Source organism: Plecotus auritus (assembly GCF_963455305.1).
Source record: "Plecotus auritus genome assembly, chromosome: 8".
In the NCBI taxonomy this organism is placed as follows: domain Eukaryota; kingdom Metazoa; phylum Chordata; class Mammalia; order Chiroptera; family Vespertilionidae; genus Plecotus; species Plecotus auritus.
This window is the reverse complement of record NC_137782.1, coordinates 29823147-29851113: the sequence shown is the minus strand read 5'-3', so window position 1 is coordinate 29851113 and position 27967 is coordinate 29823147. Positions and strand designations below refer to the sequence as shown.

Sequence of the window (27967 nt, the reverse complement as noted above, 5' to 3'; positions counted from 1 at the left end):
TTCCAGCCCCCCTAGAAAAATCTCTGCTGCTGGTTAGGAAAATACAAATTTACTGTTTATCCAATTGACATTATTTTTAGGTATGAAAAAGTAGATATTTTAAAGTTAAACTATTCTGTTTGGAATGAATAATATTTATTTATAAGTACTTCTTCGAACTAATGCTGCATTTTTAATATTATAGAGACTTTTTTCTTAGAGGAAAACTGCTTCTTCTTCTTTTCCTCAGGAATGTTATAAGACATCTCTGTTGCTTTGTGAGTAATCCGACATGCAAATAGCCCCTCAAGAATCAAGCTAACTTTAAAGACGGCTTACTTAGAAACCCTGGAGAGTGTATCATGGAGTTCAGACTTGAGGGGAAAGAAAAATGCCAACATAGCTTGAATTTACTGAATAAAATTAAGAACATGAAAGAATTAGCAGAAATGGTAGATGTAGTACTCATAGCGGAAGGAGAGACATTTCCTTGCCACAGATTGGTCCTGGCTGCCTTTAGTCCTTATTTCAAAGCTATGTTCACCTGTGGACTAATTGAATGTACTCAAAGAGAAGTCGTACTCTATGACATCACAGCAGAAAGTGTGTCAGTTATATTAAATTATATGTACAGTGCAGCGTTGGAGATCAATAATTCCAATGTACAAACTGTAGCTATGGCTGCCTACTTTATGCAGATGGAAGAAGTCTTTAGTGTGTGTCAAAAATATATGATGGACCACATGGATGCCTTCAACTGTGTAGGTATCTATTATTTTGCAAAGCAGATTGGAGCTGAAGATTTATCTGATCAATCCAAGAAATATTTATATCAGCACTTTGCGGAGGTGAGCTTACATGAAGAAATACTAGAACTTGAAGTGCACCAATTTCTGGCGCTTATTAAATCAGATGACCTTAACATTTCCAGAGAGGAGAGCATTCTGGACTTAGTTCTGAGATGGGTAAATCATAACCAAGAATTGCGCAAAGAGCATCTTGTTGAGCTTTTGAAGCAAGTCAGATTGGAACTTATAAATCCTTCTTTTTTAAGACAAGCCCTAAAGAGGAACACGATGCTTCTATGTGATGCAAATTGCATTGACATAATTCAAAACACATTCAAAGCCTTCAAGACACCCCAACAACACCCTCTAAATCTTCGTTATGGCATGGAGACCACTAGTCTTTTGCTTTGCATTGGCAATAACTCTTCGGGAATCAAGTCAAGACGTAGAAACTATGGGGATGCCAGTTTTTGTTATGATCCGGCGTCACGGAAGACCTACTTTATCTCCTCTCCCAAGTATGGGGAGGGTTTAGGAACTGTGTGCACTGGTGTTGTCATGGAAAACAATGCTATAATTGTGGCTGGAGAAGCAAGTGCCTCTAAACTCTCTAGACAAAAGAACAAGAATGTTGAAATCTATAGGTTTGTATCTAGCACTATATTTATGTTTGTTTTCATTATCTTGCTTTGACATTAGCAACAGTGGCAGAAAATACTACTGAAAGAATGATCACATCTTAAATATCATGAAGTCAAAATTATCCTGTAATTACACATTTTACATATATGTAAAACTCATCATTAAATCACCCATACTTAAAAAAACTTTTCTCTCCATTTGTTAAAAACATATAGTTGAATTTGCATAAGTTAAATGTATGTTGTGATTCCATTGTATATTTTCATTCTTTCCTTATTTATCAATATACTTTGTTTTTGAAGAGCTTGATATAACTTTTAACCAGAAGGAAACTTTATTTCTACTGACTCCTTTGAACTGATTTATTTTAGTTCCTGCTTCAGAGTACTAATTTTTTCTCAAACAAAAATTACTAGTTTTCATTAGAAATTATCACTTTTCATTCCGTATCTTTAATTTGTGAATCTTCCCTGAACCTCCAACAGTATAAAATGTTTGTAGCCTAAATAAGAGTCCTTCAATCCTAGAACTGTAAGAGGAACAAGAGTGTCTGCTAAGAAGTAGCATATTACCTAGGTCTTGTATGTGAGGACACATACATTTGTTTACTATTTATTCGGCAAGTATTCAGTGAGTATTCAGTTCCTACATCTAACTGGGTAAGTAATAAATATGCACATAGAATACATAATAGACAGTAAAGCTCTCCTTCAATATCTTTCTCCTCTCAGTACTCTCTTACCAGGGTTTGTTAAGACTTTTCCATCAGAAAGTAATTCTCCTGGACTGTGAAGTTTCAACAAAGAAAGAATTAAGAAGTCTACTATCTTTCTGTCACCTCTTAGCATTCAATGTTTCAAGCTATAGACCTGTCCCTTTTTCACATTCATCCTTTCGAGATGTGTTTCATCTTCCCTAGTAGAGAGAGGGAAGGGAATGCAGAGCCCTGGTTAATGGCCTGGACCTATGCCCCTTGTGGCAGAGCATGTCACGGAGCAGAAAGAGCAGCCTTCTTCAGAATTACCAGGTAACGACTAAAGAGCTAGGATATCAATTCCTACAGGAGAGGAAGCTTTGGCTTCCCCAGCATGATTCTCATAGATCCATGCCACTTGTTTTATTTGGTCTTGGTTAGATGCACTTCTTTCCACTTGAGAGCCTCTTGTTAAAAGTGCCTCAGGTTCTTTAAATAGCTCCTTTTCTTCCTGATCAAGATAGTCCACAAAACTGCCATCAGAATTTTTAAAAATTTATTGTTGACAGTATTACAGATGCCCCCTTTGCCCAGCCCCAGCTCCACCCCAGGCCTTCCCCACACTATTGTCTGTGTGCATGGGTTATGCATATATGCATATGTGTTCTTTTAATAAATGTCCAATCCTATCAAAATGTGTTTCTGTTTTGATCCTCAAACATCTTACCTCTTTACTTTTTCGAAAGCCTGCTTCCTTTCTTATAGCATATGTCTATCTTATCTATCTTGAACTCAACCAGGTTCCCATCATCAACCAGTTCCTCCACATTGGTCAGAATTGGGGTAAAAATATCAGTTACCCTCTTCATTTCCTTCAATAATGAAATTGTCAGCAAGGCAAATAATGGAATTATCAGAAGCATTGCTTTGGGCTTAAATGATACTTTCAGCAGTTGTCTGGATAGTTAAAATCTTACAGCACTACTGAAGGTCACTTTAGTGCCAATTTTGTGAGATGTATGAGAAATCAATTGTAGTATATCCCTGCTGTATTATCCCTGTTTCTCATCCCTTTTATTTTTGTCCAGATGCTCTTCAACTTGTTTGTACTCTATACTTCATAGATTTTCATGCAGATATACTTCTTTTTTTACTAAAAAAGGAAGTAGACAATGGTAAGATATGTACACATATAATACCTTAATAAAAATTTGAAAAAAAAATAAAAAAGGAAGTAGATTCATACTCTAGTCAGTCATTTCTTTTCAAAAACATATACCTTTCCATCTCCTTTACTTATTTCCCATACTTCAATATATAGCTGAGGTTGTGTATTGTTTTTAGACTGTCAACCTCTGAGAACATTGAATGTTTTGTCACTATTATTTTCTTTTTTATGTCTTACCCATTTTTCTTAATAAATTTTAGTGTTTTTTTTAATTTTTATGATTTTATTTGAGCCAAAACTGTTAATTACTGGGAAGCAAGATCTCAATCCTCCCAAATTTTACAGTTTTATCTGGGCATTTTATCTCTCCATTTTCAGTTCAAAATGTTAAAAAATCAGCCCTGACCGGTGTTGCTCAGTGGATATCGCGTCGGCCTGCGGACTCAAGGGTCCCAGGTTCGATTCCGGCCAAGGGCATGTACCTTGGTTGTGGGCACATCCCCGGTGGGGAGTGTGCAGGAGGCAGCTGATCGATGTTTCTCTCTCATCGATGTTTCTAACTCTCTATCCCTCTCCCTTCCTCTCTGTAAAAAATCAATAAAATATATTTGAAAAAAAAATGTTAAAAAATCAGATTAGCAAGTTGTCCAGCAAACATGTACATCCCAACCTTCATGGGATGTAATTCATTCTTGCCCTGTTTTCTTGAATCATGTCTCAGCAAACCAAAATGCATTTTTTAGTTCTTCGTGTATATTCATTCATTGGCTTTACTTCAGTAACCCTCCTTTTTCTTATAAAATCCAGTACAATTTAAAATGGTTAGGGGGAGGAGGTGTAGGGGGAGAGGAAAAGGAGATATCTGTAATACTATCAACAATAAAAAGTATATTAAAAATAATAAAATAAAATAGTGATTCCCCTGTGATGCTAGGGGCTCTGGTTTCCTACCTAGAATTTCATAGAAGACAGCCATAGTGAGATTTGATAAATGTCTGTGCTCAGTTTGGACAAGCTAGCCATACCCTCTAGGAAAGGAGCATAATCTTCCAACTTCTCTGTCAAGCCTAAAGTAAAAAGTCATCTCTGGGGAAGAATGAAATAGTTGACCTAAAACAATTGAGAAAAACTCCTATAAATATGATCAAATGTCAATGTTTGACACAAAATCAGTAGTCCATACCTTAAAATTGTACTCCATATAGAACACACACATATAACTTTTTCTTTGTTTCCAAACAGAACAACTTTTTTTCCTATTTCTATATTTTACACTTTTCGTTGTTTTGTTTTGTTTTAGCTTTGAATACATTCTGGATTTTCTAGGACAGATCTAATATCACATATTTTATCCCACTGTCCCCATAAGTACTTTTGTCCTTCTTAGACTGTCTCAAATCAAGATTGACTTACCACTTTCAAGAGGCATGACAAAGTATAGCCACAAACTCATGTATTCAGTGACTATAAAATGCTACACACGTGCACACACACACACAGATAATCAGTTAATGTGTTGGACTTCTGGAGGTACTGAGAGATCATATATCCTAATGTCCCTATCTCCCAAGATTCTTCTCAGGCTGACATAATTATTCATGGAAGAAATTACTGAAATTATCATTTCTAGGGGGTTAAAATAGATGTTAAATGCCCAACAGACGCCTGCAGGCAGATTTCCATACACCTACAGGAGTTCCTGATGCTGTTCTAAGCCAGTTAGAACTGCAAGAACAATCTTTAAAGTCTACACAGCCTACATCATCTCATTAGAAGTCAATGAATGGAGATATTTTCAGATTTTCTGCTCTAAAACTTATTTCTTTAATGTAGTATTAAACTGAAACTTCTATTCCACGGAAGAGACTTTTTGTGTTTATTTTTACTTCTTATTCTCTTATGGCAAAGTTACAAATGATTTGCTGAAAGACTTTCCTATTGTCTGTGTGTTAATCCTCACCAGAAGATATTTTTCCATTGATTTTTAGAGAGAGTGGAAGGGAGGGGAGAGACAGAGAAAGAGAAACATCCATGTGAGAGAGACACACATGGATTGGTTGCCTCCCGCAAGCTCCCCCACCAGGGCCAGGTGTTGAGCCTACAACCAAGGTAGGTATATGACCAGAATAGAACCCGTGATCCTTCAGTCTGCAGGCCTATACTCTATCCACTGAGTCAAACTTGCTAGGCCTCCTATTGTTCTTGATTTTCTTCCCCAGACTTAGGAAATGAAGGCTAGTCCTGGATAATCTGTGCTTTTTCAATATATTATTTTTCCTAAAATTCTGCAGGTAGGTGTGGTTGTTTCTATGCACATTATATTTTGTTCATCGGTCCTCGCAAAAAAAAAAAAAAAAAAAAAAAGACAAAACAAAAAACCTGTATCACTATCTTATATTGATTTTTTCCCCCTTTCCAATTAGAAGAACTAAATCATATTATTTTAGTTGGAAAAGAAACTTAAGTGTGTTTCTTGGTTAGTTGTTTCCATGTTGACTCTAATCCTGACTTCTCTCTTTATTAATTTACAGGTATCACGATCGAGGAAACCAGTTTTGGGAAAAGTTGTGCACTGCCGAATTTCGAGAGCTCTATGCTCTGGGCAGTGTCCATAATGACCTCTATGTTATAGGAGGACAGATGAAAATTAAAAACCAATACCTTATTACAAACTGTGTTGATAAGTACTCTGTAGAACGGGACAGTTGGAAAAGGGTGGCTCCCCTTCCACTACCATTGGCATGTCATGCTGTAGTGACAGTGAATAACAAACTTTATGTGATTGGCGGCTGGACCCCCCAGGTTAAGACATTTCCTGTGTACCTAACTGGCATGGCTATGCTGAGTCTGGCTGCTATGTTGAAAAATGTTGTGGTTGTTAAATACTAAAGGAGTATGACTTACATTTTTTGTAAAATATTTTTATTTTTCTAGAATACCGAACTTAAGATTTTAAGTGTTAAAGCAGTTTAGGAGAGTGAATTTTTACAGTGTGTTATCCATGCCCTAGCCAGTTTGGCTCATTGGATAGAGTGTCGGCCTGCGGACTGAAGGGTCCCAGGTTCGATTCTGGCCAGGGGCATATGCCTGGGTTGCGAGCTTGATCCCCAGGAGGGGGCGTGCAGGAGGCAGCTGATCAATGATTCTCTCTCATCATTGGTGTTTCCATCTCTCTGTCTTTCTTCCTCTCTGAAATCAATGAAGAAATATATTTTAAAAAATAAAAAAATAAAGTGTGTTATTCATAGACATGACTTCATTCAGTATTCATGCTGTATTCTTTTTTTTAATATATAAAAAAGAGATGAAAGGAGAGGGAGAGATAAAAACATCAATGATGAGAAAGAATCATTGATTGGCTGCCTTCTGCATGTCCCACACTGGCGATCGAGCCCGCAACCCAGGCATGTGCCCTGACTGAGAATCAAACCGTGACCTCCTGGTTTATAGATCAACACTCAACCACTGAGCCATACCGGCTGGGCTCATGCTGTATTCCTCATGATGCTTCCCATCTTGCTAATAATGAAAGATGCTTATGTTGAGGGATTATCTGTAGGGAGCATCTAAGGAGGAGGCAGAGAAGCTGGGTCCTCATCTCAGTACCGTCTGCATAACTGCTGTGTGACATGAGGCAAGAACTTTTTAAAGGTCTTTTCCACATGTAAAATTCCTACTCTAAGCGGGAAAGCAGAATGCTCATTTCCACAAAGTATATTGTGATTGTAAACACTTTATGCCTTTGCTGGGCATCAGCAGACAGAGAAATCGGAACACTGTTTGTACTGAAGCCCCATGAAATGTTGGCAAACCGAAATTGAAAAGTCCGTAGGGTGTGACCGCAGTGGTCGGTCCCTTATCTTCTCTTGGGTGTTCCTCGCAGTGCTTGGAGCTCTCGCCGTGGTATCATATCACTCCAGCTGCCTTTTACCCTGGCCATCCAGTCTTTCTAACAGAAATTAATCTTACTAACTCCTTGTCCACCCACATAACATAATTGAATTTATTTTTGCCTTCATAATTTCTTATTTCTCCATATTTGCTTCATGATAAAACTGATGCTTTGCATTTATTTCATAAGCTTGGACTTTGCCATGTATATAGAATATCATGCTCATTTTAAAAACTTAAACTTTACATTTTAAATTTCATGCTCTGTATCAAAAAGACATACAGGTTTGCCAAAACCGGTTTGGCACAGTGGATAGAGCGTCAGCCTGCGGACTGAAAGGTCCCAGGTTCGATTCCGGTCAAGGGCATGTAACTTGGTTGCGGGCACATCCCCAGTGGGAGGTGTGCAAGAGGCAACTGATCGATGTTTCTCTCTCATCGATGTTTCTGACTATCTATCCCTCTCCCTTCCTCTCTGTAACAAATCAATAAAAATATATTAAAAAAAAAAAAAAGACATACAGGTTGAATCACAGCTGATACCTGACAAGTTATCTGTAATTACGTTTTTTCATAACTATTCATTACATCGTTAATTTTCCATGAATAAGCTCAAAAGACAACTTAGAAGCTTTTCTTTACTTTTCTTTCACTATATTGGAGATTAATACATTAAAGGAAATACTTACATTAGAAGGAAGATTTAAAGAATAAAGTTAATATTTAATAATTTATGTTATCTTTGAACAGATGGCATGTGAATATTTGTTGCATAACAGAAGCTTTTGCTAGTCTGTACCTAATACTATACATTAAATTGCAAGGTAACATGGGGTTGTGATTGCAACCATAGTGATCATAACTCTTTTTTTTTTTTTTTTTTAATATATTTTATTTTATTTTTTTACAGAGAGGAAGGTAGAGGGATAGAGAGTTAGAAACATCGATGAGAGAGAAACATCGATCAGCTGCCTCCTGCACACCCCCCACTGGGGATGTGCCCGCAACCAAGGTACATGCCCTTGACCGGAATCGAACCTGGGACCCTTGAGTCCGCAGGCCGACGCTCTATCCACTGAGCCAAACCAGTTAGAGCGTGATCATAACTCTTGATACATTTAAAGTAATTAAAATTAATTACACACAACTTTCACAAATATGGCAATTATTTCTGTGTTGAACACCGGCATCTAAAACAAAAAACAGAAGACACTTAAGCATCCTTAGCCTGAAGTCATAAAAGTTCCTGACATGTTGTAAAAAAAATTACTTCACCTGAAGCTTATGAGAAGACACATACATCTGTGTAAGAATAGTCATTCAATTTGTACTATCTCTAGTCATTAAAAAAAATAGATGTAAATAAAATAAAATAAACTGCAAATAATTTATATTAATCCATAGATTTTGAAAACTGAATTCAGACCATTCCTAGATAGGTCATAATTACGGGGTTGAAACTGTAATGTTTTTGTAATTTTGTTCTACTTGGATTAGAAATTTATTATAAATAAAAATACCTTATAAAATGTTAAAATATCTCACAAATATTAAAATCCACCACTATAAAGTTTGGCAAAATAAAAGTATACTTTTGCCGAGACCGGTTTGGCTCAGTGGATAGAGCGTCGGCCTGCGGACTGAAGGGTCCCGGGTTCGATTCCGGTCAAGGGTATGTACCTTGGTTGAAGGCATATCCCCAGTGGGAGGTGTGCAGGAGGCAGCTGATCGATGTTTCTCTCTCATCGATGTTTCTAGCTCTCTATCCCTCTCCCTTCCTCTCTGTGAAAAATCAATAAAATATATTTTTTAAAAATAAATAAATAAATAAATAAAAATTAAAAGTATACTTTAAATACTGCTTTAGAAAGCTTGGTTTAATTTTTAAGATGTTGCATTTTTTTAAAGTGCTATATTTTATTGTCTTATCTTTTTTAAAATATATTTTTATTGATTTCAGAGAGGAAGGGAAAGGGAGAGAGAGATTGAAACATCAATGATGAGAGAGAATCATTGACTGGCTGCCTCCTGCATACCCACGCCCCTTTACTGCGGATCGAGCCCCCAACTTGGGCATGTGCCTTTGACCGGAATTGAACCCAGGAACCTTCAGTCCACAGGTCGATGCTCTATCCATTGAGCCAAACTGGCTAGGGCTGGCTTATCTTTTTTTATGCTGTATTTTATTGTCCTACTGCTAGATCACAGATGATTTGCTGAAACCCAATGCCTTAGCCCCATTGGTACAGAATAGAAATTCCTCTGATATTGACATTGTACTTATAACCCCAAGTCATGAGATGTATGTGTTGGAGAGTTTCAGTCGCTACACTTAACCTCTGTCTTTTTGGCTATTTGATTTGATTAATTGCATTTATGTACTCACAGAGATCTTTAAATGGTGTATTATTATATTGGTTGTCATATCTCATGCAGATGGATCTTCCTGATGAAGAACCTGATCGATTAAGCAACAAACTGTTGCAGTATGACCCCAGCCAAGATCAATGGACAGAGCGGGCGCCCATGAAGTACTCCAAGTACCGATTCAGTACAGCTGTAGTCAACAGTGAGATTTATGTCTTAGGTAAGAAGAAGCAGATTGCTAAAAGAGTTTAACTACTTTTTTCCCCTCAGCAGTTTGCCTCAGTTAAAACAAATTATTCTCCCTTCCCCTTGCATTCCAGTTCAAATGTGTACCTACTGTAACTAGCCAAAATTTTTCTTTATTTCTTGTTTTCTAGAGCACAGTCAGATAATATTAAATGAAAATCCATTGACTTACTGAATGCAAAATTATTATTATGGAATTTTTAAGTCCCTTGGAATATAAGACTAGTAGTGATACATCCTTATATATACTACCAGGAAAACTATTTTGAAATGGGAATGACTTTGGCTATCTTTAATTGATGAAATGTAAGCTTTTGCACCAAATGTGATTTTTATCTGAATGCATTTTTTCTTATTGCTTGAATATGTATGGTCTTATACTAGCCAGTAGGGGTGGGTGAAAGACTGGTTCATTCCCACAAACAATCCTAGAACATCAATATACTGTATTTCCCCTATTCTTCCTCCTTGGTTTTTTTCTTTTCTTCTTCTTTTATTATTAAGTCCTTTGCTCTTCTAAGCACATTCCATTTTCCTAGCATCATCCTCTATCACCTTCTCTCCCTTCCCCCATAAGTATGGGAAAGAATTAAACTGAGGTAAGGAGGCTGACTGGACTGGGGGAAAACTATGCCAATTCTTTATTTTGTTCTATCTGCACTGATGGCTAAGTGGAAAAAACTTAGGGAAGAGAATGGATAGCAAGAAGATGACAAAGAAAAAACCAAGCTTTTGAATAGTTTTGGGGTTATTTTTGTTTGTTTGTTTTCCTTAAAAGAAGTCATTATTTCTTGGATGTCTGCACAGCAAGAGGCAAAATAATTAATGTGCTCAAATATTAATAGTTTTATGATTTTAAGAATGAAAACATTATGTAACATAATTCATAACTATCTCAGTTCTGAGACTCATTTGTAATTTTTTTAATTTCTTTATTGATTAAGGTATTATATATGTGTCCTTATTCCCCTATAATCCCCCCAACCACCCCACTCATGCTTATTTGTAATTATAATCTTTTCTTCTGGATATACACTGAGTGGCCAGATTATTATGATCTCTGAACGCATAATAATCTGGCCACTCAGTGTATATCCTATATAATAAAAGGCTAATATGCAAATTGTCCCCTCAACCAGGAGTTCGACCAGCAGGCAGGCCAGCCAACCGCCCATGTCCCCTCCCCCTGGCCAGGCTTGCCGGACCCCACCCATGCACGAATTCATGCACCAGGCCTCTAATATATATATACCTATATACACTGAGTGGCCAGATCATTATGTGTTCAAAGATCATAATAATCTGGCCACTCAGTGTATATTTGTTACTTTGTTACAACTATATGCTGTGTCATAGGCCCAGAGAAACAATATTTAAACTAGGATAAATTGCCTAGGATGTATAACTCAAGGGAGTGAAGGGCTCATCTACTAATTATGTTAAATTTAGAGGCAGTCAAAAGTGGGGTAAAAGTAATGTATTGATTGAACCAAAGTGAGATATCTCCCTGATGTGGAGTCACAACTAAGCTAGATGTGGAATAAAAATGATAATGTGTCTTTTGGTAAATTATCTGAGGAAAGACATCTTTTGGAGGTTATACTTTATGGCATGAACAAATGTCCACTGAATGAATGAAAGGAAGTAGATTTTAAAGGGCCTGTAAGTTTTGGGTAGGTGAAATGGAGAAAAGAGTATGCTCTAGGAAAGGAGGTAATGAGGATGGGCAGGAAGGAATAAGTAGGGAGAATGGCAAAAGCAGAAGTTTGGATGTAAGAATGAAGATGGTAAAAGTAGAGGATGAAAGGAGAGTGAGAAAATGAGCCCACAGGGGCAGGTAGCTGTGAGAGATAGAGAGTTGTATAGGTCCGTGGTCGGCAAACTGCGGCTCGTGAGCCACATGCGGCTCTTTGGCCCCTGGAGTGTGGCTCTTCCACAAAATACCACGGCCTGGGCGAGTCTATTTTGAAGAAGTGGCGTTAGAAGAAGTTTAAGTTTAAAAAAATTGGCTCTCAAAAGAAATTTCAATCGTTGTACTGTTGATATTTGGCTCTGTTGACTAATGAGTTTGCCGACCACTGGTATAGGTGAATGAGAACCAGGTTTGCAAGGCCTGTGGATAAAGAATTAAGAGGATAATAGCAATCAATGAGAAACTACAGAAGCAAGATGATTAAAGAATGTCTTAGGAAGATTGGTGAGGTGAGGATATAAAAAACAAATCAAAGGTGAAAAGAATTCTAATGACTCTAATTCTGGTGACTGATCAAGAAGATTTTATTTGCTAGTGTGAAAGTTGGCACTTTAATTAAAGGCAGTGTTTCTTTTCTAAAAATGTATTATGGTTTTTTAAAAGTTGTGGTTTTTTAAAATTGATTTCAGAAAGGTTGTGGGCTCAAACTCCAGTAGGGGGCATGTAGGAGGCAGCCTATTGATGTCTCCCTCTCTCATTGATGTTTCTCTCTCTCCCTCTCCCTTCCTCTCTCTTTCTAAAAGATCAATAAAAACATATTGAAAAGAAAAGGGTTTGGAAGAACTGACAGAGTAAGGCCCAGACTTGACTTGCACATTGAAACTCACTGAGGTCCAATACTGGGTCAAGACATAAAGCCCAGGAGTTATTCAGAACCAGATGGGACGGCAATTTTGTAATTGCAGCTTATTTGGTACCCAGGACTCAGCACTGAGTGCTATATTTTCACTTCAAATGTATTTTCAATTCCAGCAGAAATGTAGACACTTCAAACATTTGATTTTTCCTCCAAAACCAAGCATAGTCAGGCTTTAACAAATGGAACTTGATCTTCCCTTTTAGTTCTTTTATTTGATTTTTATGATAATCTCTTTTGAGGAGTAAACAAAATGCAGAGAGATGTTGGTGTTTTTTCCTTAGCCCGGAGAGAAAAAACTGGCAAAAGACAGTAAAGGGTGAGCAGGTGAAAAGAATGGCCTTAATGCAAGTGAGGACCATCAGCCCAGGCTCTGTGAGCCCAAGACACCTGTATATACTAGTAAATTAGCATTGCCTGGCATACCCAGGATTTGTAAAAAGCAAGCAATAAGCCTGCTTTCAATGCTGTCCTGAAAATACCCAAGAACCCTGTGTTAGACTAAGAAAAGGACAAGAAGCTAGGTTCGTGTCTTTTAGGATTGTAGGCTCCAAAATGAGAGTAGAAAAAAGTCACAGAATAGAAAACTCAAGTGAGAATGAAATTGTCACAAGCATTATATTAGCAGTGAATAGGTTGTATTTGACTTTGGCGTCAAAAAGTGCCCAGCCACTCAGAAGTGTGGGCCAGCTTCACTCCTGGAAGCTGACAGAACGCAAAATTCCTTTCTACCTTGTATGCTGGCACCTGACAACTCGTACCTCTCTCAGATGCTTATAACTAAATGAGTTCCTCTACATCACAGGCAGGGAGATGTCTCCCCACTTGAAGGCTGAACGGCTCAGCTTATTCCTCAGCCCTTTGACCTTCTAACCAACCTTGAAAAAAGTTGATCAGTAAGTCACCAATTATAGACACAGCAAATAATTAAATTGAGAGTCAGCAAAGGTAAGATTTTGGCAACATCAGTAAACACTTATTTACTTATGCAGCATGCTAGAATGTGAAGGAGAAAGAATTAACATTATTGAGTACCTACTATACACGGGCCATTTTGTTTCTATGCAGCACATGAGAATAAATAAAATTCTTATAGTGGTACTTGTGAATAGGTATCCGCAATTGTAAATTCTTCCTTACCCTTCTCCACCTTTACATAGTGTGAGAAATGGCTCACCTGTCCAAATTTCAAAAGACGGACTGGGAAACAGAAACAGGGCGAAAATGAGACTTTTAATAACATTCCTGAGAGCCGGCGTCCATGGTAGGCACACACATGGGGCAGGGAACATAGCCTATTTATTTAGTCCCTCCTCCGGTTCCTCATTGGCTGCATCCTATGAGACCACCTTTTTTCCTCATACTTCGCCTAGGTCTTGCTCTCTTCCATTGGGCCATTAAAATTTTGGGCTGAGGGCTTTCTAGCTGACTCCACCTCCCTTTGTTTAGGGGAATCTTTCTGGAAAGTGCGTTCTGGGCCTCGTGCACAGCTCTCATACCCTCTTCCCACCCCCCACATCCTGTTTGCTCTGGGGAAATTCAGTAGCCGCCTGGCCACATGCTGTTTCTTTTCGTTTTTGTTTCTTTTCTATGAAGATGAATCAGAGGCATGTTTCTTACACACAGTTAACTAATAATTTAATCTTTGCAACAATTTTTGAGATTGGTATTATTATTCTTAACTTATAGATGAGAGCATTGAGGCTTAGAGAAATTATATTGCCCAAAGTTGTCCAGTTAGTAAGTGGTGACACAGGCATCTGAACCAGAGTCTGTCTGTTTCCAAAAAGCCTGGATGCTTTTCCCGTGACACATGGGAGCCACAACAGTAAATGTATTTGCTAAAGCTTGTTTCTAAAGCTTAATTAGCAATGTAAGCCACTGTAGGAGCCTGTCAGAATGATTACAAAATCCCCTCCTCTTTTGGATGCAGCCCAGGGGAGAACAGAGTAAGCTTGCCACCTGAAGCAACCCTCCACTCAGAAGGGCATCAAAGCAGCACCAGTGTCTTCAAGGCACTGTGGATGGCAAGTCCTTGGAGCCGGTCAGAAAAGTACAGCTCTGCCGTTGCCCTCAGCCAGCTCCCTGCCAGGTTTTGCCTGGGGAGAGATCTCCCCCACACCCCACAGAAGGGAAAGACTCTAAAATAGCCAAACACGAGAAGAGCTGGTCTTTATCTCTGTAGAAATGATAAAGAGAAGGAGGCCTATTCTCTTCCATAACCCATCACACACACCTGGAAAACACTAAGGTATACATTTGGCATTTGAAGTCCATTTGGGTATGACTTTAAAAGGTAATTTCTATTCATTTCTCTGTTCTGGAATAAAGTTAGGCTCAGGTTCTGATAGCATATAAATTAAAGATATGGAGGTTTCTCATTAAAATTCTAAAGATGTGCTGATCCTACCCTAGGATTCTTCTCATCAAGAGAGTTCTCTTGTAGTGCTGGTGCTGACTTATTAACAGAGATCATGCTTTTATTTGATTATTTATCTAATCAGGATTCACCTCCAGTTTAAGCTCATTAAGTCTGCTGTTAATAATCTTGCTGAAAGTGTACTTGACTATGGAATTACATCCAAGTGAGAGAGAATGTGTTCAGGTATTAATGGTCAGAACAAGGACAGAACGCCCTGTAAGCCCAGGTTGCCCTGGAGTAGAGCATGTGAACCATCTACCAACCAAATAAAAAGGGCACATATTTAGCCCTGGCTGGGTGGCTCAGTTGATTGGAACATAGTTCCATACACCAAAAGGTTGCAGGTTCAATTCCCGGTCAGGGTACATACATAGGTTTGATCCCAGTCGAGGTGTGTATGGGAGGCAACTGATTGATGTTTCCCTCTCTCTCCCTTCCTCTCTCTCTAAAAAGCAATAAAAACATATCCTCAGGTGAGTATTAAAAAAAAAAGAAGGCACATATTTAAAAGGTTGGTTTTGTAGAGTAAGGGCTGACATTATATTTAAATACGCTCAGTAACAGAGAAATAAAATGACAAGCAGTCTAATTAGCCAAAAACCAAGAGATTAATACCCATTCTTTGTATGCATTATGTTGGGGGAGCTTTTCTAATGGGCTTTTATGTGAAGCTTCTGAATTGCATTCAGAATGTTGGTGCTCAATGTTTGTGGCCTAACTTCCAGGAGCTTTCATTTAACCTGTTTACTTGTACGGTGGCTGTAATATGAACAACAGAGCTCTGTAGTTCACTGAGGAAAGCATGTCCCTTCCTTGGAAACACTGCGGCTCAGACTTGGCACTAAAATGCGCTAAATTATTTATCCAGCAAGATAAGAGAGAAAGTAGCTAAAAGCTTCCTGAGTTTTTAGCCTCCGTCCCTAAATTCATATTGAGATAGGAAACAGGCCACCCTCCATCAGCAAAGAGAAAAAAAAGATTTCCTCCAAAGTCCTCTCCCATCACTGCTTATGCCTGGCATAAGTCCCAACCATGGCAACAATAAGCTGTTCCCAGCAGCCTTGGGTTCATTGAGTACTGTGTGGCAGGCACTGTGAAATCTAAGATGTGTAAAAAGTGGCCTTTGCCTTGAATGAGCTTACAAATACATCCGCTTGGACAGACTGAGAAAGCATAGGAAAAGTTACATTCCTCATTCATTTGTTCCAGACACACATGTGTCAGGTACTGAGGATGCAGTACTGAAGAACGATAAAAAATACAGATGATGATGCATATACCGTCTGACTAGTGCAATGATAGCTAAAAGGTGTTAAGTAACAGTGTTCAGTAAGCGCCATGAGATCAGAGCAGTTCTTAGTTTTGGTTTTGATACTGCTATAAACAACACAGCCAAGCACCAAGGACTCTTCTAGGACTCTCTACAGGAAAGAGAGCTAGTTTCACCTGAGGCCAACACTTTAAAGCCATTTTGTTGTTGTTATTGTTAATCCTCACCTGAGGATAATTTTCTCCCATTTATTTTCTTAGAGTGGAAGGGAAGGAGGGAGGAGGAGGAGGTAGAGAGAGAGACAGACAGACAGACAGACCAGACATCACTGTGAGAAAGACACATCCATCGGTTGCCTCCTGCACACACCCCAACAAGGGTGGGACTCCTGCAACCCAGATACATACCCTACTGAGAATTGAACCTACAACCCCTTGCTCCATTGACTGATGCTCTGACCACTGAACCAAAATGGCCAGGCCCCTTTAAAGTCTTTTGAATTGATCATGCAGATCAAGGATATAAGATTGGGTATGCACAGAATGAGGTCACTGATGAGAAGAGTGTCTGCAAGTACAGGAGTGTCTCTCCTTCAAGGAATTCACCTGTCTCAGGAGTCATATTTCAGGTCAGGAAATATGGTCCTAACATTTAAGAACTTTCACTGTGGGACTTCGGAGGAAAGAACAAAAAAGATCGCTACAAATTTGTATTATTATTACAGTCTATTGGAAATTCTTACACAAGTACTTTTCTCATAGAGGGTTGTACTTAAAGTCATACTTATGTACATGCTATTTCTGTTACTTGTTATAGTCTCTGGACTTCTGATTCTAATTGTATCTCTTTAAGGTACCTGCCATGATAGCCTTCATTTATTTGCATACATGGCTCTTTCCAGTCCATTAATTTCTTTTTTTAGTATTTTCTTTTTTATTTACTAATGATATCATAAATGATAACTTTTGCAAAATAAAACATTATTTGGATGAGTTCCTACTAATAATATATAAATTCTAATTGAATGAAAACAAAGACCTTCATACCAAATGATGTCATGTGAGGGGAGTGATAACAATATTAGTAGTTATTATTTAATGAACATGTATCATACTTCTCCATGCTGCTTATACTTTGCATTTATTTGTTTGCTTTTTTAAAATTTATTCTTCACAGCAACCCTATTAAGTGGGTAGTATGTGTAATTGTTAATGGTTTATAGATAAAAGAAGTGACAGCCCATTAATTTCTTAGTGTCAAGAAACATGCCTTATTCATCTTCTAAACTCCTTATCACTTAGCACATTGCCTAATATATGCAATTAGTAAATATCTTTTGAATAAACTGTATCATCCAAAAGTGGAAGATACACTGGGCATTTGGGTTTGTGCCTTCTTTTTACCCCAAACCTTAAATTTACCAAATAATGGCCCTTTCCTAATGGGGAAGAATTTATGCAACTTAAGAAGAGAGGAAAAGGCTTGCAATGAGGAACGGAAAGGACACATCCCTAGCCTGCAAGATTGGTGAAATCATTGCTAATGATCAACAGGAAGGCAGGTGCCGGTCAAGTCACCCTCACATTCAAACCTGGAGTTCTTATTCTTTTTTTTTTTCTTCATATATATTTTTATTGATTTCAGAGAGGAAGGGAAAGGGAGAGAGAGAGATAGAAGCATCAGTGATGAGAGAGAATCATTGATCGCCTGCCTCCTGCACGAAGCCAATAACCTGGGCATGTGCCCCAACCAGGAATGGAACCTTGACCTCCTGGATCATAGGTCGACGCTCAACCACTGACCACACCGGCTGGGCTGGAGTTCTTATTCTAAAGGGAGTGCTCATTGTGTCAACCAACGTTGGATATTGTAGAATATAAAGCCTGCAATATAATCAGCCTCATGCATAAGAACAAGCAGATGGAACACTATGAATAAAAATGACATTAAATTTGGCTATGGAATACCTAGTTGACATCACTATTGCTTAGAAGTAACACCAGGCAAGAAAGAGAAATTTCAAAGGCCCACAAATCTCTGATACAAACCATAGCAGGAAGGGAGTGCTATCCACAATAAAGTGTTTGTTCTTAGTTAACTCATTTCTGTGTATCATTCTCTATAGGTGGAATTGGCTGCGTGGGTCGAGACAAGGGCCAGGTTCGAAAGTGCCTTGATGTGGTGGAGATATATAACCCTGATGGGAACTTCTGGAGAGAGGGCCCACCTATGCCAAGTGCCATGCTTTCTCTTCGAACCAATTCTACCAATGCCGGAGCAGTGGATGGGAAGCTCTATGTCTGCGGGGGATTCCATGGAGCAGGTATTGATATATTTTTAAATGTTTTATAACCTCCTGTGTTGTCGATTGAGCTTCTTAACTGACCCAGTCACCAAAGAATAATCCTAAGAGCAGTATGAGCACTGGCAAAAGCATGGATTTTAGTGTCCAGTGACCTTGAGCAACTCACTGAACCTTTGAAGTTGAGTTTTCACATCTACAAAATGGAGCTACAACCTCCAAAGGAAACCGTAAGAATAAAATGAGATTTAGTTTATAAAGTGAATATGAGGAGAAATGGGAGAGAGAAGGCTAATCTCTGATTATAGGCCTGAATAAGAAATACTTTTTCTTTTTATTCTTTTTCTTTTTTTATTGTTGACACTATTACAGATGTTCCCCATTTTCCACCCCTTTTCCCACCTCCACCCAGCCCCTGCACCTCCCAACCCCTCAGCCTTCACCACACTGTTGTCTGTGTCCATGGACTCTGCATATACAGTATATTCTTTGGCTAATCACTACACCTTCTTTATCCATTGACCAACATCCCCCTCTCCTCTTATATGTGTCAGTCTGTTTCTCATATACATGCTTCTGGTTCTATTTTGTTTGTTAGTTATTTTGTTAATTAGATTCCACATACTAGTGAGATCATATGGTATTTGTCTTTCTCTGATTGGCTTATTTCGCTTAGCATAATTATCTCCAAGTCCATCCATGATGTCGCAAAGGGTAAAAGTTCCATCTTTTTTACAGCCACGTAGTATTTCATTGTGTAAATGGTCTACAGCTTTTTTTTAATCCACTCGTGTACTGATGGGCACTTGGGCTGTTTCCAGATCTTGGCTATTATAAATAGCACTGCTATGAACATAGGAGTGCATATATTCTTTCTGATTGGTGTTTTGGGATTCCCATAAGTGGGATCATTGGTTCAAAGGCAGTTCCATTTTTCCTTTTATGAGGAAATTCCATACTGTTTTGTACAGTAGCTGCACCAGTCTGCCTTCCCACCAACAGGGTATTGGGATTGCCTTTTCTCCACAACCTCACCAGTACTTGTTTGGCTGATGTCAGGCACTGCCTGTAACAGGTGCAGGCTAGCTGTTTGGAGCTACAAAGTGATCACAGTTTGTGGCTGTCTCTGCTGTGCCTGGGTGTGTGGGGGAGAAGCCAACCTGTGTAATAAGTTTGGCTTCCACCAGCTCCAAGCCTGGCCCGTCAGCAAAAGGCCCAAGGCACCCCCGTTTCTGCTTTTGCCTGCCCGCTGCCAGTTAGAGCTTCTGGTAGCACATGCATTGTTTGAGATTGGTTCTCAGTGAGTCACCAGGTAGTGGCAAGTGGTGTTCACCAGACTGATACAGACTCAAACTCAGTGCCGGTGCTAGGTCTGAAGTCACTCAGCAAAAATCCTAGGGACACCAATGCCAGCTGCCACCTGCCACCTGCCAGGAGCCTGGTGACCTTTATGGTGGGACAGGGTCTCAAGGAATCATCAGGATGAGGTCAGCAAAGTCCATTATGTTCTAACAGACCAAGATTTGGCTGTGTGAAGGGAAAGCATGTGAGAAGGAAATGGCTCTCTCCCTAAAGCTACACAACTCAGTCTCTCCCTGATTCTGCCTGGACCTTTTCAAGAACTTTCCTAGATAGTCTGCATCATGGACTCAGGCTGGCCATAGCCAGTTGACTCCTCTGCAGAGTGTGAGCTCAGCAGAGCAGGATGACAGGGAGTCAGGAGGGTGGGGCTAGTGCAGTTCCTTCATCTGATGCCTATGGAGGGAGTGCTGGACTCAGGAAAGATGGAGTCTGTGGGCAGTATGAGAGAGGGGCTCAGTACAGGGAACCTGGTGGTTGTCCCTTCAGCTCTCTCCCCAGAGCCACACAACCCAACCTCTCCTTGCATGATTACAGTCCACTCTGAGCCACCCTCCCTCTCTTGGAGTCCAGGGTGAGTGGCTGCAAATGAGATTTTGTGTGCTGGACCTTTAAGAGGGTGGCTGGGTTTCTAGCAGACATGGGTCTCTCTCTGGCGGACAGAATCCCCACTGATGTTCACAGCCAGGTGTTATGTGGGCTCTTCTTCCCAGCTCTGGTGCTTCTGGCATGGGAACCTGGCATGGGCTCAGGGGGACCTTTGCAGCTGAGCTGTCCCTCTGGATTCTCAGCTACCATACTGTGTGTGGGGCCAGCCCCTTTCACATCTCTGCCCTTCCTATCAGTCTCGATTTGGCTTCTTCTATAAATCCTTGGTTATGAGACTTATGTTCAGCTAGTCTTCAAGTTGATTGTTCTATAACTTAGTTGTAATTCCAGTTTGGTTTTGGGAGGAGGTGATTGTAACTTACACCTACTCTGTTGCCATCTTGTATCCCTGATAAATTTATAAATTATAACAATTTATATTTACCTAATAACAGACTCAAAATGTGTACACTAAAAATTGATAGGAGAGCCCTAGCCAGTTTGGCTCAATGGATAGAGCGTCAGTCTGTGGACTGAAGGGTCCCAGGTTCGATTCCGGTCAAGGGCACATGCCTGAGCTGCAAGCTCCATCCCCATTATGGGGCGTGCAAGAGGCATTCAATCAATGATTCTCTTTCATCGTTGATGTTTTATCTCTCTCCCTCTCCCTTCCTCTCTGAAATCAGTAAAAATATATTTTTTTAAAATTGATAGGAGAAAAAGACAAATTCATAATCTTACTGGGATGTTTTTAACGCAGCTCTCCGTAACTGACAGAACCAGCCCACAAAAATCAGTGAATGTGTAGAAGAGTAGAATAACATGACCTAATTAACACATATGGAATACTACACCCAACAATTACAAAATACACATCCTTTCCAAGCACACATAAGCCATTGATTTTTATATGCTAGAACTGGACACTTTTTTATATATTATCTCCTCTAATCATAACACAATTGTGAAAAAGACAGCTGGGCTGGAACTCTTTCATTTGCTCCTGCAGACTCACCCTGTCCCTTCTCTACCCTGCTGTCTGTCTTTCAAAGCTAACCTGTATGGGTTCCATTCATGGCTCCTTTCCCCTCTGGCTTCTGGTTCGGTTCAGCCAATTGGAGCCCAGAGCAGATATTGTTGAGTGAAAGGAGAGTTGTTTTATTTATTCTCCCTGCCCCCTCCCTGCAGGGCTGCCGAGGATGGCTGCATCCCTCTTCCCCTCCCTAAACCTGCCCCTGCCAAGCAGCACTCTCCAGACAGCTGCCCTTTGCTAGTCTCAGTACCCATTCTCCCCTGATGCCTTTCAGGTGGCAATGGCCCTTGCTGTTCTTAGTCCTGGGGTGCTGTGCCATGCCTGTGGGTCTTCCTAAATACTGCCCACACCTCTCCAACAGTCCCTTTGCTAAACTCTTCAAATTACCCAGTTAGAGTGTACTATGTTTCCTGCAAGGACCCTGGCTGTGTATCAGCATCCCTATCTGCATTTAAGAAAACATAAGCTCACCCTGGCTGGTTTGGCTCAGTGAATAGAGCTTTGGCCTGCGGACTGGAGGGTCTCGGGTTCGATTCCAGTCAAGGGCACATGCCCCGATTGCGGGCTTGATCCCCAGTGGGGGGCATGCAGGAGGCAGCCAATCAATGATTCTCATCATTGATGTTTCTCTCTCTCTCTCTCTCTCTCTCTCTCTCTCTCTCTCTCTCTCCCCCTCCCTCTCTGAAATCAATAAAATATATTTTTTTAAAAAAAAAAAGAAAGAAAGAAAACGTAAGCTCAAGGAAGTCAATGACTCCCACAGGTCACATGACTCCAGCTATACCTCCTTTCACAGGTGTAGAAATAGAACAGTTTTGTCTCTTGCTCCCAGCATCAATAAATCATTAACATAACAGTGGGACATCCTTTCAACTTTAGACAATCAGTGCGTCTTGAATAAATTTTTAATGTCAGTTGTAACTTGGCCTTTCTTAGTTTCTTAAATGTCAGGAAAACTGTGTCTTCCATTTGTACCTTGATTGTTTTTTTTGTTAATTTTTGGTCTTTTAGAGAAAGTTATTTAATACAGTGATTATGAACTCTGAATTTAATGCCCCTATAATATTTTATCTTCCCACTTTGCTGTTTTTCAGATCGCCATGAGATTATCTCCAAAGAAATATTGGAGTTGGACCCATGGGAAAATCAGTGGAATGTTGTAGCCGTCAATGTCCTCATGCATGACAACTATGATGTCTGCCTGGTGGCCAGAATGAATCCTCGAGACCTCATCCCCCCGCCTTCAGATTTGGTGGAAGAAGGCAAGGACCACTGAGGTCAGCATTGCTATAGAACCTTCTGTTGTGTCTGCAAAGGAGACGTTAGGAATGGAGAGAGCTCATGGGCATCCATACATGTGCTTTGCATGCATAGTGGCCCGTGTGCAAAGCAGCCTGTGGGTGAGGGGGAGTGTGCAGAGTCCACCCTCAGGGACTCCCACTTGGTTAGGGTGGACAAGACATTACAAAGACTGAATGTGGTGATGTCACAGAGGAGTACAGGGTGAGTGCCACAGAGGTGCAGGGGATGGAGGAATCTCACTCTGCTGGGGACTCAAGGACAGCATTGCCAAGAAGCAGGCCTTCATCAGAGCCTCGGAGCATGAGGAGGAAGCAGTCCCATGTGTGCAATTGATAGTGAGATCACAGATAGCTGAGTGAAGGCCAGAGGTGGGCCAGGCTGCCTGGACCACTGCCTTTGCTATAAAGGCTAGAAAGGTAAGTTATAGCTAAATGACCAATATTTGGAAGACCAAGGACTTTGGATCTACTCTCTAATCAGGGAAATGATCTCAAAATAGTGGTGTGAAGGAAGACTTATCTTGTACTCTGTTCTGGCTTCAGTCTTATAAAGACTGTCTATTCTCATGCAGAATCTTCTTCTGATACAGAAACATTGTCCAAAAAAGGGCTAGCAGTGGACTGACCAGAAGTTCCTAAGAGCCCAGGCACTCAAGCCAACCACAGTGAGCAGAGGAATTCCACCCTGGGCTGGGTCTGTATCAGTGAAGAAGATACGGGGTTCTATAGCCATGGTCCACTCTTGGGTTGGTACAGAGGGTCCTAGATTGGACCTACCCCAGCTGCCCTTGACTAGTTCTCAGACACACAAGGCCTTCCACAGGCTGGTCCTGGCTGAACACAACTGGCCTACACCACACAACCCAGGCACTGACCAGTCTCTGGAGTAAAGAGAGGAAGCATACCCCTTTGGCAGCCGGCTGCCCTCTTAGCCCAGGCTTTGCACTATCTTCCCCAAGGTGGAAGGGGAAGGATGGAACCTCCTGCTTCGGCCCACAGTTGAGCATAGTTAGAAAACAGCCACTCTCGAAATACATTTTAGGGATGACATTTAAACAACACCAGGGAAATCCATCTATTTTACTTACCTTCTATACTTCTGGAAGCACGGTGGATTCAAAGAATGCATTTTGATCCCTGATCTTTGACAACTTCTCCAGAGTTTCACCTTACACAGGCTCTCTTTTAAGTAGGAGTGGTTAGTAAATTCCCTAGAACTTTGCTGCAGGCAGACATTCTTAGATGAGGATAGCTCTTCTCCGGTATAGAGTTGTGTGATTTTTGTGACCTCTATTCCATGTCCCTAGGTTCTAGCTGTTAAACCAGGCAGGAGAGATGGGTCCATGGATATGAGCCAGTTGTAAGCCTGCTCCTGCCTCCATGAAACGGGGGTGTGGTGGGGGGGGCAGTTAGACCCAAGGTAGGTTGTGCCCTAGTAGGCTAGACAGGGCAGGAGCCATGTCTGTCTCTCTGCAGTTGTACCAAAGTGCCCACTGCAGTGCCTGGCACATAGGGGTCTTTGGGTGATCCACATAGAGTAGCAATTCTCAGTCTGAGGGCTTGGTCTCTGCGCATTTCCAGGAATCTGAGTTAAATGAGTTCATTCTTCTCCCTGCTGGAGGGTCTTCTAATCCGTGGATTCTTTTTCTTGCCAAAAAGGCAGAGCAGTTCTTCCCAGAGGGCTGTACTGGCTGGTGGTGTTCATGGTTGAGGAGCACCGCCACAGGTCGCTGCTTGCCTAACCTCCTCTTAATGGGACCCCTGCACCTGCTCCTATTTAAACATAGAAGCTATCACATTTCCCTGGATCGTGACACATTTCTAGATGCATTGGGTTTCAGATCTAAGCTTTAGTCCCAACTCTACTTAGCTAGCTGTGTGATCTGGGGCAATATAACCTTTCTAATGCCTTACTTTCCTCATATACAGAATGGGAAGAAAAATGCCTTATAGGGTTGGTGTGAGGATTGAGTGAGCAAACGCTGACCAAAGTGTGTGTAAGATACTAAAACAGTAAATATTTATTATCTGCCATTATTATTATTATTATTATTATTATTATCATCATCATTACTGTTGCACTCAGCATTTCCCAAAGCATAGTGCCCAGAACAACCCGGTGCTTGAGTGCAATCTCTTGGGATTCTAGGGAGAAATGTGGATGTGGTTTGAGATGGTTCTTAATTTTCCAGACCCAGCCTTTTGGCTCCTCCATATGGCATGCTGAAACAAACAGCGGTTTGCTTTAGTGTTTTCTTAAGCTCTGGTGTTTCTTGACTGACTTTCACATTTGTAATTCAAAACTAGACGCTTCTGCCCTCCTGTTGTTACATATTGGTAGAGGTTCATCTTTGAAACAACATTTTCCTATCAATCCTTTTTCACTTTAACTGAATGCTGTCCCAATATCACATGGAGGGCTCTTATAAAACTTTGGCTGTTTGCTAGTTCTTCTCTTTATGAAGCAGGATTGTTTGACACTGAGCAATGTATCCGAAAAGGGAAGTGATTTGGATGCTGAGGCTGACAGAAGACTGCAGCTGTCAAGCACACCCCCGTTCAGTTTGTGTTCATAAAGAAAGCATCATTGTTCTCTCTGATTGACTTTATAATGAGCAAATGCTTTGAATTTGAACTTACAAAACTTTACCAATAAACGATCATTTTCATCTTGTTTTTCATATTGCAAATCGATGTCAGTTTCATTTGAAGAAGGGGTTCCTGTGCCCAGGACGTGCTGAGCATCTCCAGAGTGGGGTATGACCAGCCAGCAGAGCATCAGGAGCAAGGCCAGAGGCCAGGATGTCTGAGGCAGATGAGGGGCAGGAGGTGCTCCCATTTGCAGGATGGTTAAAGCCGAGGAGGATGGCAAGCGAAGGAGATGAGGCCTATCACAGAAGCCCTCAGATGCCATACCAACGATCTGGCCTTTATGCCTCAGCAGCATGGCTTCAGGCAAGGAAACCCTTTAAGAACATCCTTCCACAGCCCCATGTAGATGAGTAAGGTGTGAGCAAACAGGGGCAGATGGGCAGGAGGCCCTGTAGGAGCTCAGGTCGTAGAAGCTGACTTAGCCCAGTAGCAGCAGGAACCATGAGAGTCCAGTGCAGTCAGAAATGGAGGGTGTCAACAGTTTGCTGGCCAGTTCAGAGCCAGGGAGATGCCAGGAGTTTAACCTTAAGAGAATGGCTGCTCAGCCAAAACCAAAATCTTTCAAGGGGTCCACCCCCTTCACCTTAAAGTGTTTCTTAAAGAGAGCTACTACCCGAATGGCTCCAGTTGTTCATCCTGGGCCTGTCTAGGGGCTGCGAAGATAAAAGAGGTACTGGGGTGTAGAGTCAAGTCACCCCACTTATTTGCCAACTCTAGCAAACCCAGCTGAGTGTGCCCTGATTGTCATTGCCCTATTCTTCTTGTATACAGCGGTTTGGACCCTGCCCCAGCTCATTGGTAGATCCTACCTCGAATGAACCAGTCATAGCAAGCCCATGTCCTTCCCCAGGGTTAGTTTATCACAGCCATGTGGCACAATTCCAGCCAAAGAGACACAGAGGGGTATCTACAGAGGGGCTATGGAAAAGGTTTTCTCTTTTTAAAAGGTGTAGAGGAAGAGATGGGCTCTTCTGTTGTCTTTTCAAGTCTGCAAGCCCCTGGAACTGCAGTCACTGCCTTACAGTGACGACAGGCTGGAGAGAAAATGCTGCAGTTGCCCCACAGAAGGAAAAGACCCAGGATTTGTGACAGAGCCACCGAATGAACCAGCCATGGGACTTCTTGTTAGATGCTGATTATTGCAATAAATTTTACGTGCAGCCCAAGACTTCCTAATTGGTACTCCAACCTTCCCCCACCAAAGCCACTTTCTCCTGGGATGACTTTGATACCCCTGCCGAAGGGGAGGACTCAAGCAGTCTGGACCTTGGATGTCTATGGACAAGGTGATTTAGTTCATTCCGGTGAGGGAAGCTCTGCATGCCTGGCAAGTGCCAAGGGTTTACAGTCCTGAGTCACTTCTTCACTATTTCTTAGGTATTTTTCTCTCCAAACGTCAACATTTTTGTTTACTACAAATCCCACCCACCAGCTGTTTTTGTAAATAATGTTTTATCAGCACACAGTCATGCTCATCACTTCTGGATTGTCTGTGACAGTAACCGCAGAGCTGAGGGGCTGCAGCAGAGACCTCTGGCCCACAGAGCCTAGAATATTTACTCCCCAGCCCTTCACAGGAAAGCTTTGCCAACTCCTGGTGATTTCCATCAGATTTTCTTGAAGAAAAATACTGAGCTATGGGAATAGATACATTACAAAGGAATCTATATGCATGTTCTTTTATTTTTACATATATAACCTGGTTCTAATCCACTCTTCTTTCATTCAACAATATATCAAAAGCAGCCATAGATATAGCATAATTTCTTAAACAAATCACCAAGAGATGGACATTTCGGTTGATTCTTCCAGTTGTTATTCAAAGGGGAAGGGGAAGGACCCGACCTCCCACTCTATTGCCCTGGGCGCTGGCACCAAACTCCAGGGTGGTGGTTGTTTAGAAGGTGGGCTTTGCATTGCACTGACGCTCTGTGGGAGCTTGGGAACATCAGACATAAGTGCAGGAGCCTGCCTCCTTGTGGCAGACGTGGCCCCAAGCCTCTTTAGAGGCATTTGGGCTCATTGAGAGACATTACGGATAACCGCCAAGTTAGGAAGCACACCAGTCTCATGCAGAAGGCTGCTCCATGCTACACAGAGGAGCCTGGGAGGACATGGTCAGCTGTCACTGAGAGGACAGCTGGACAACTCAGGCATAGTTGCAGCATCCTATGGGAGGCCACGCCCACCCTGCAGCATTGAGAAACTCAGCAGTAGATAATCTCCACTGGCATGGGGCGCAGGGAAAACACGCGTGTTGGAAAGAGTAGTTGAAGCTTCAGATTCCAGCCAAACATGAGGCTTTTCACCAGCAAGGGCACTTCCTTCCCATCAGAGGCATGATTTAAGGCCCAGCAGCCTTACTGAAAGCTTGTTTCTCTGCCCTCCCAGTGCTGTGAGTCTTAGAGCAACGTTACCAAATGGCAATGTGCCAATACTGGGTCTGCTTCATCCGGGAGGGGGGAGCCATGTGAGGGTGGACCAGGGAGAGGACAGAGGTCCCCTGGGGCATGGATCTGACAGCCCCTGGCTCCAGATAAAAGTCACTCTCTCCCCCTTTCCCTATCTCTACTCAACACATATGGCTGCTCAGCCCTGAACTAGGCACTACCAGGATACCCAGAATAAAGCTAGAGAACATCTTGCCGTTGCTCAG

General features: G+C 41.2%; 1 protein-coding gene across 4 annotated transcripts in view; it reads left to right on the top strand.

Moving 5' to 3' along the window:
• The window catches only part of KBTBD12 (kelch repeat and BTB domain containing 12), a 29372-nt gene extending 4044 nt beyond the window's left edge, over positions 1–25328 (top strand). The window contains exons 2-7 of one of the 4 annotated variants that reach the window (XM_080683517.1): positions 230–1411; positions 5803–6073; positions 9599–9749; positions 18202–18399; positions 22453–22635; positions 23250–25328. In XM_080683517.1, coding sequence (XP_080539643.1) covers positions 342–1411; positions 5803–6073; positions 9599–9749; positions 18202–18399; positions 22453–22634 — 1872 coding nt within the window. In that variant the 5' untranslated portion in view covers positions 230–341 and the 3' untranslated portion in view covers position 22635; positions 23250–25328. Of the gene's footprint in view, positions 1–229; positions 1412–5802; positions 6074–9598; positions 9750–18201; positions 18400–22452 lie in introns of those variants that run through there. The other 3 variants (XM_080683516.1, XM_080683515.1, XM_080683518.1) reach the window with 3 other exon arrangements.
• The last annotated feature ends 2639 nt before the right edge of the window (positions 25329–27967 follow it).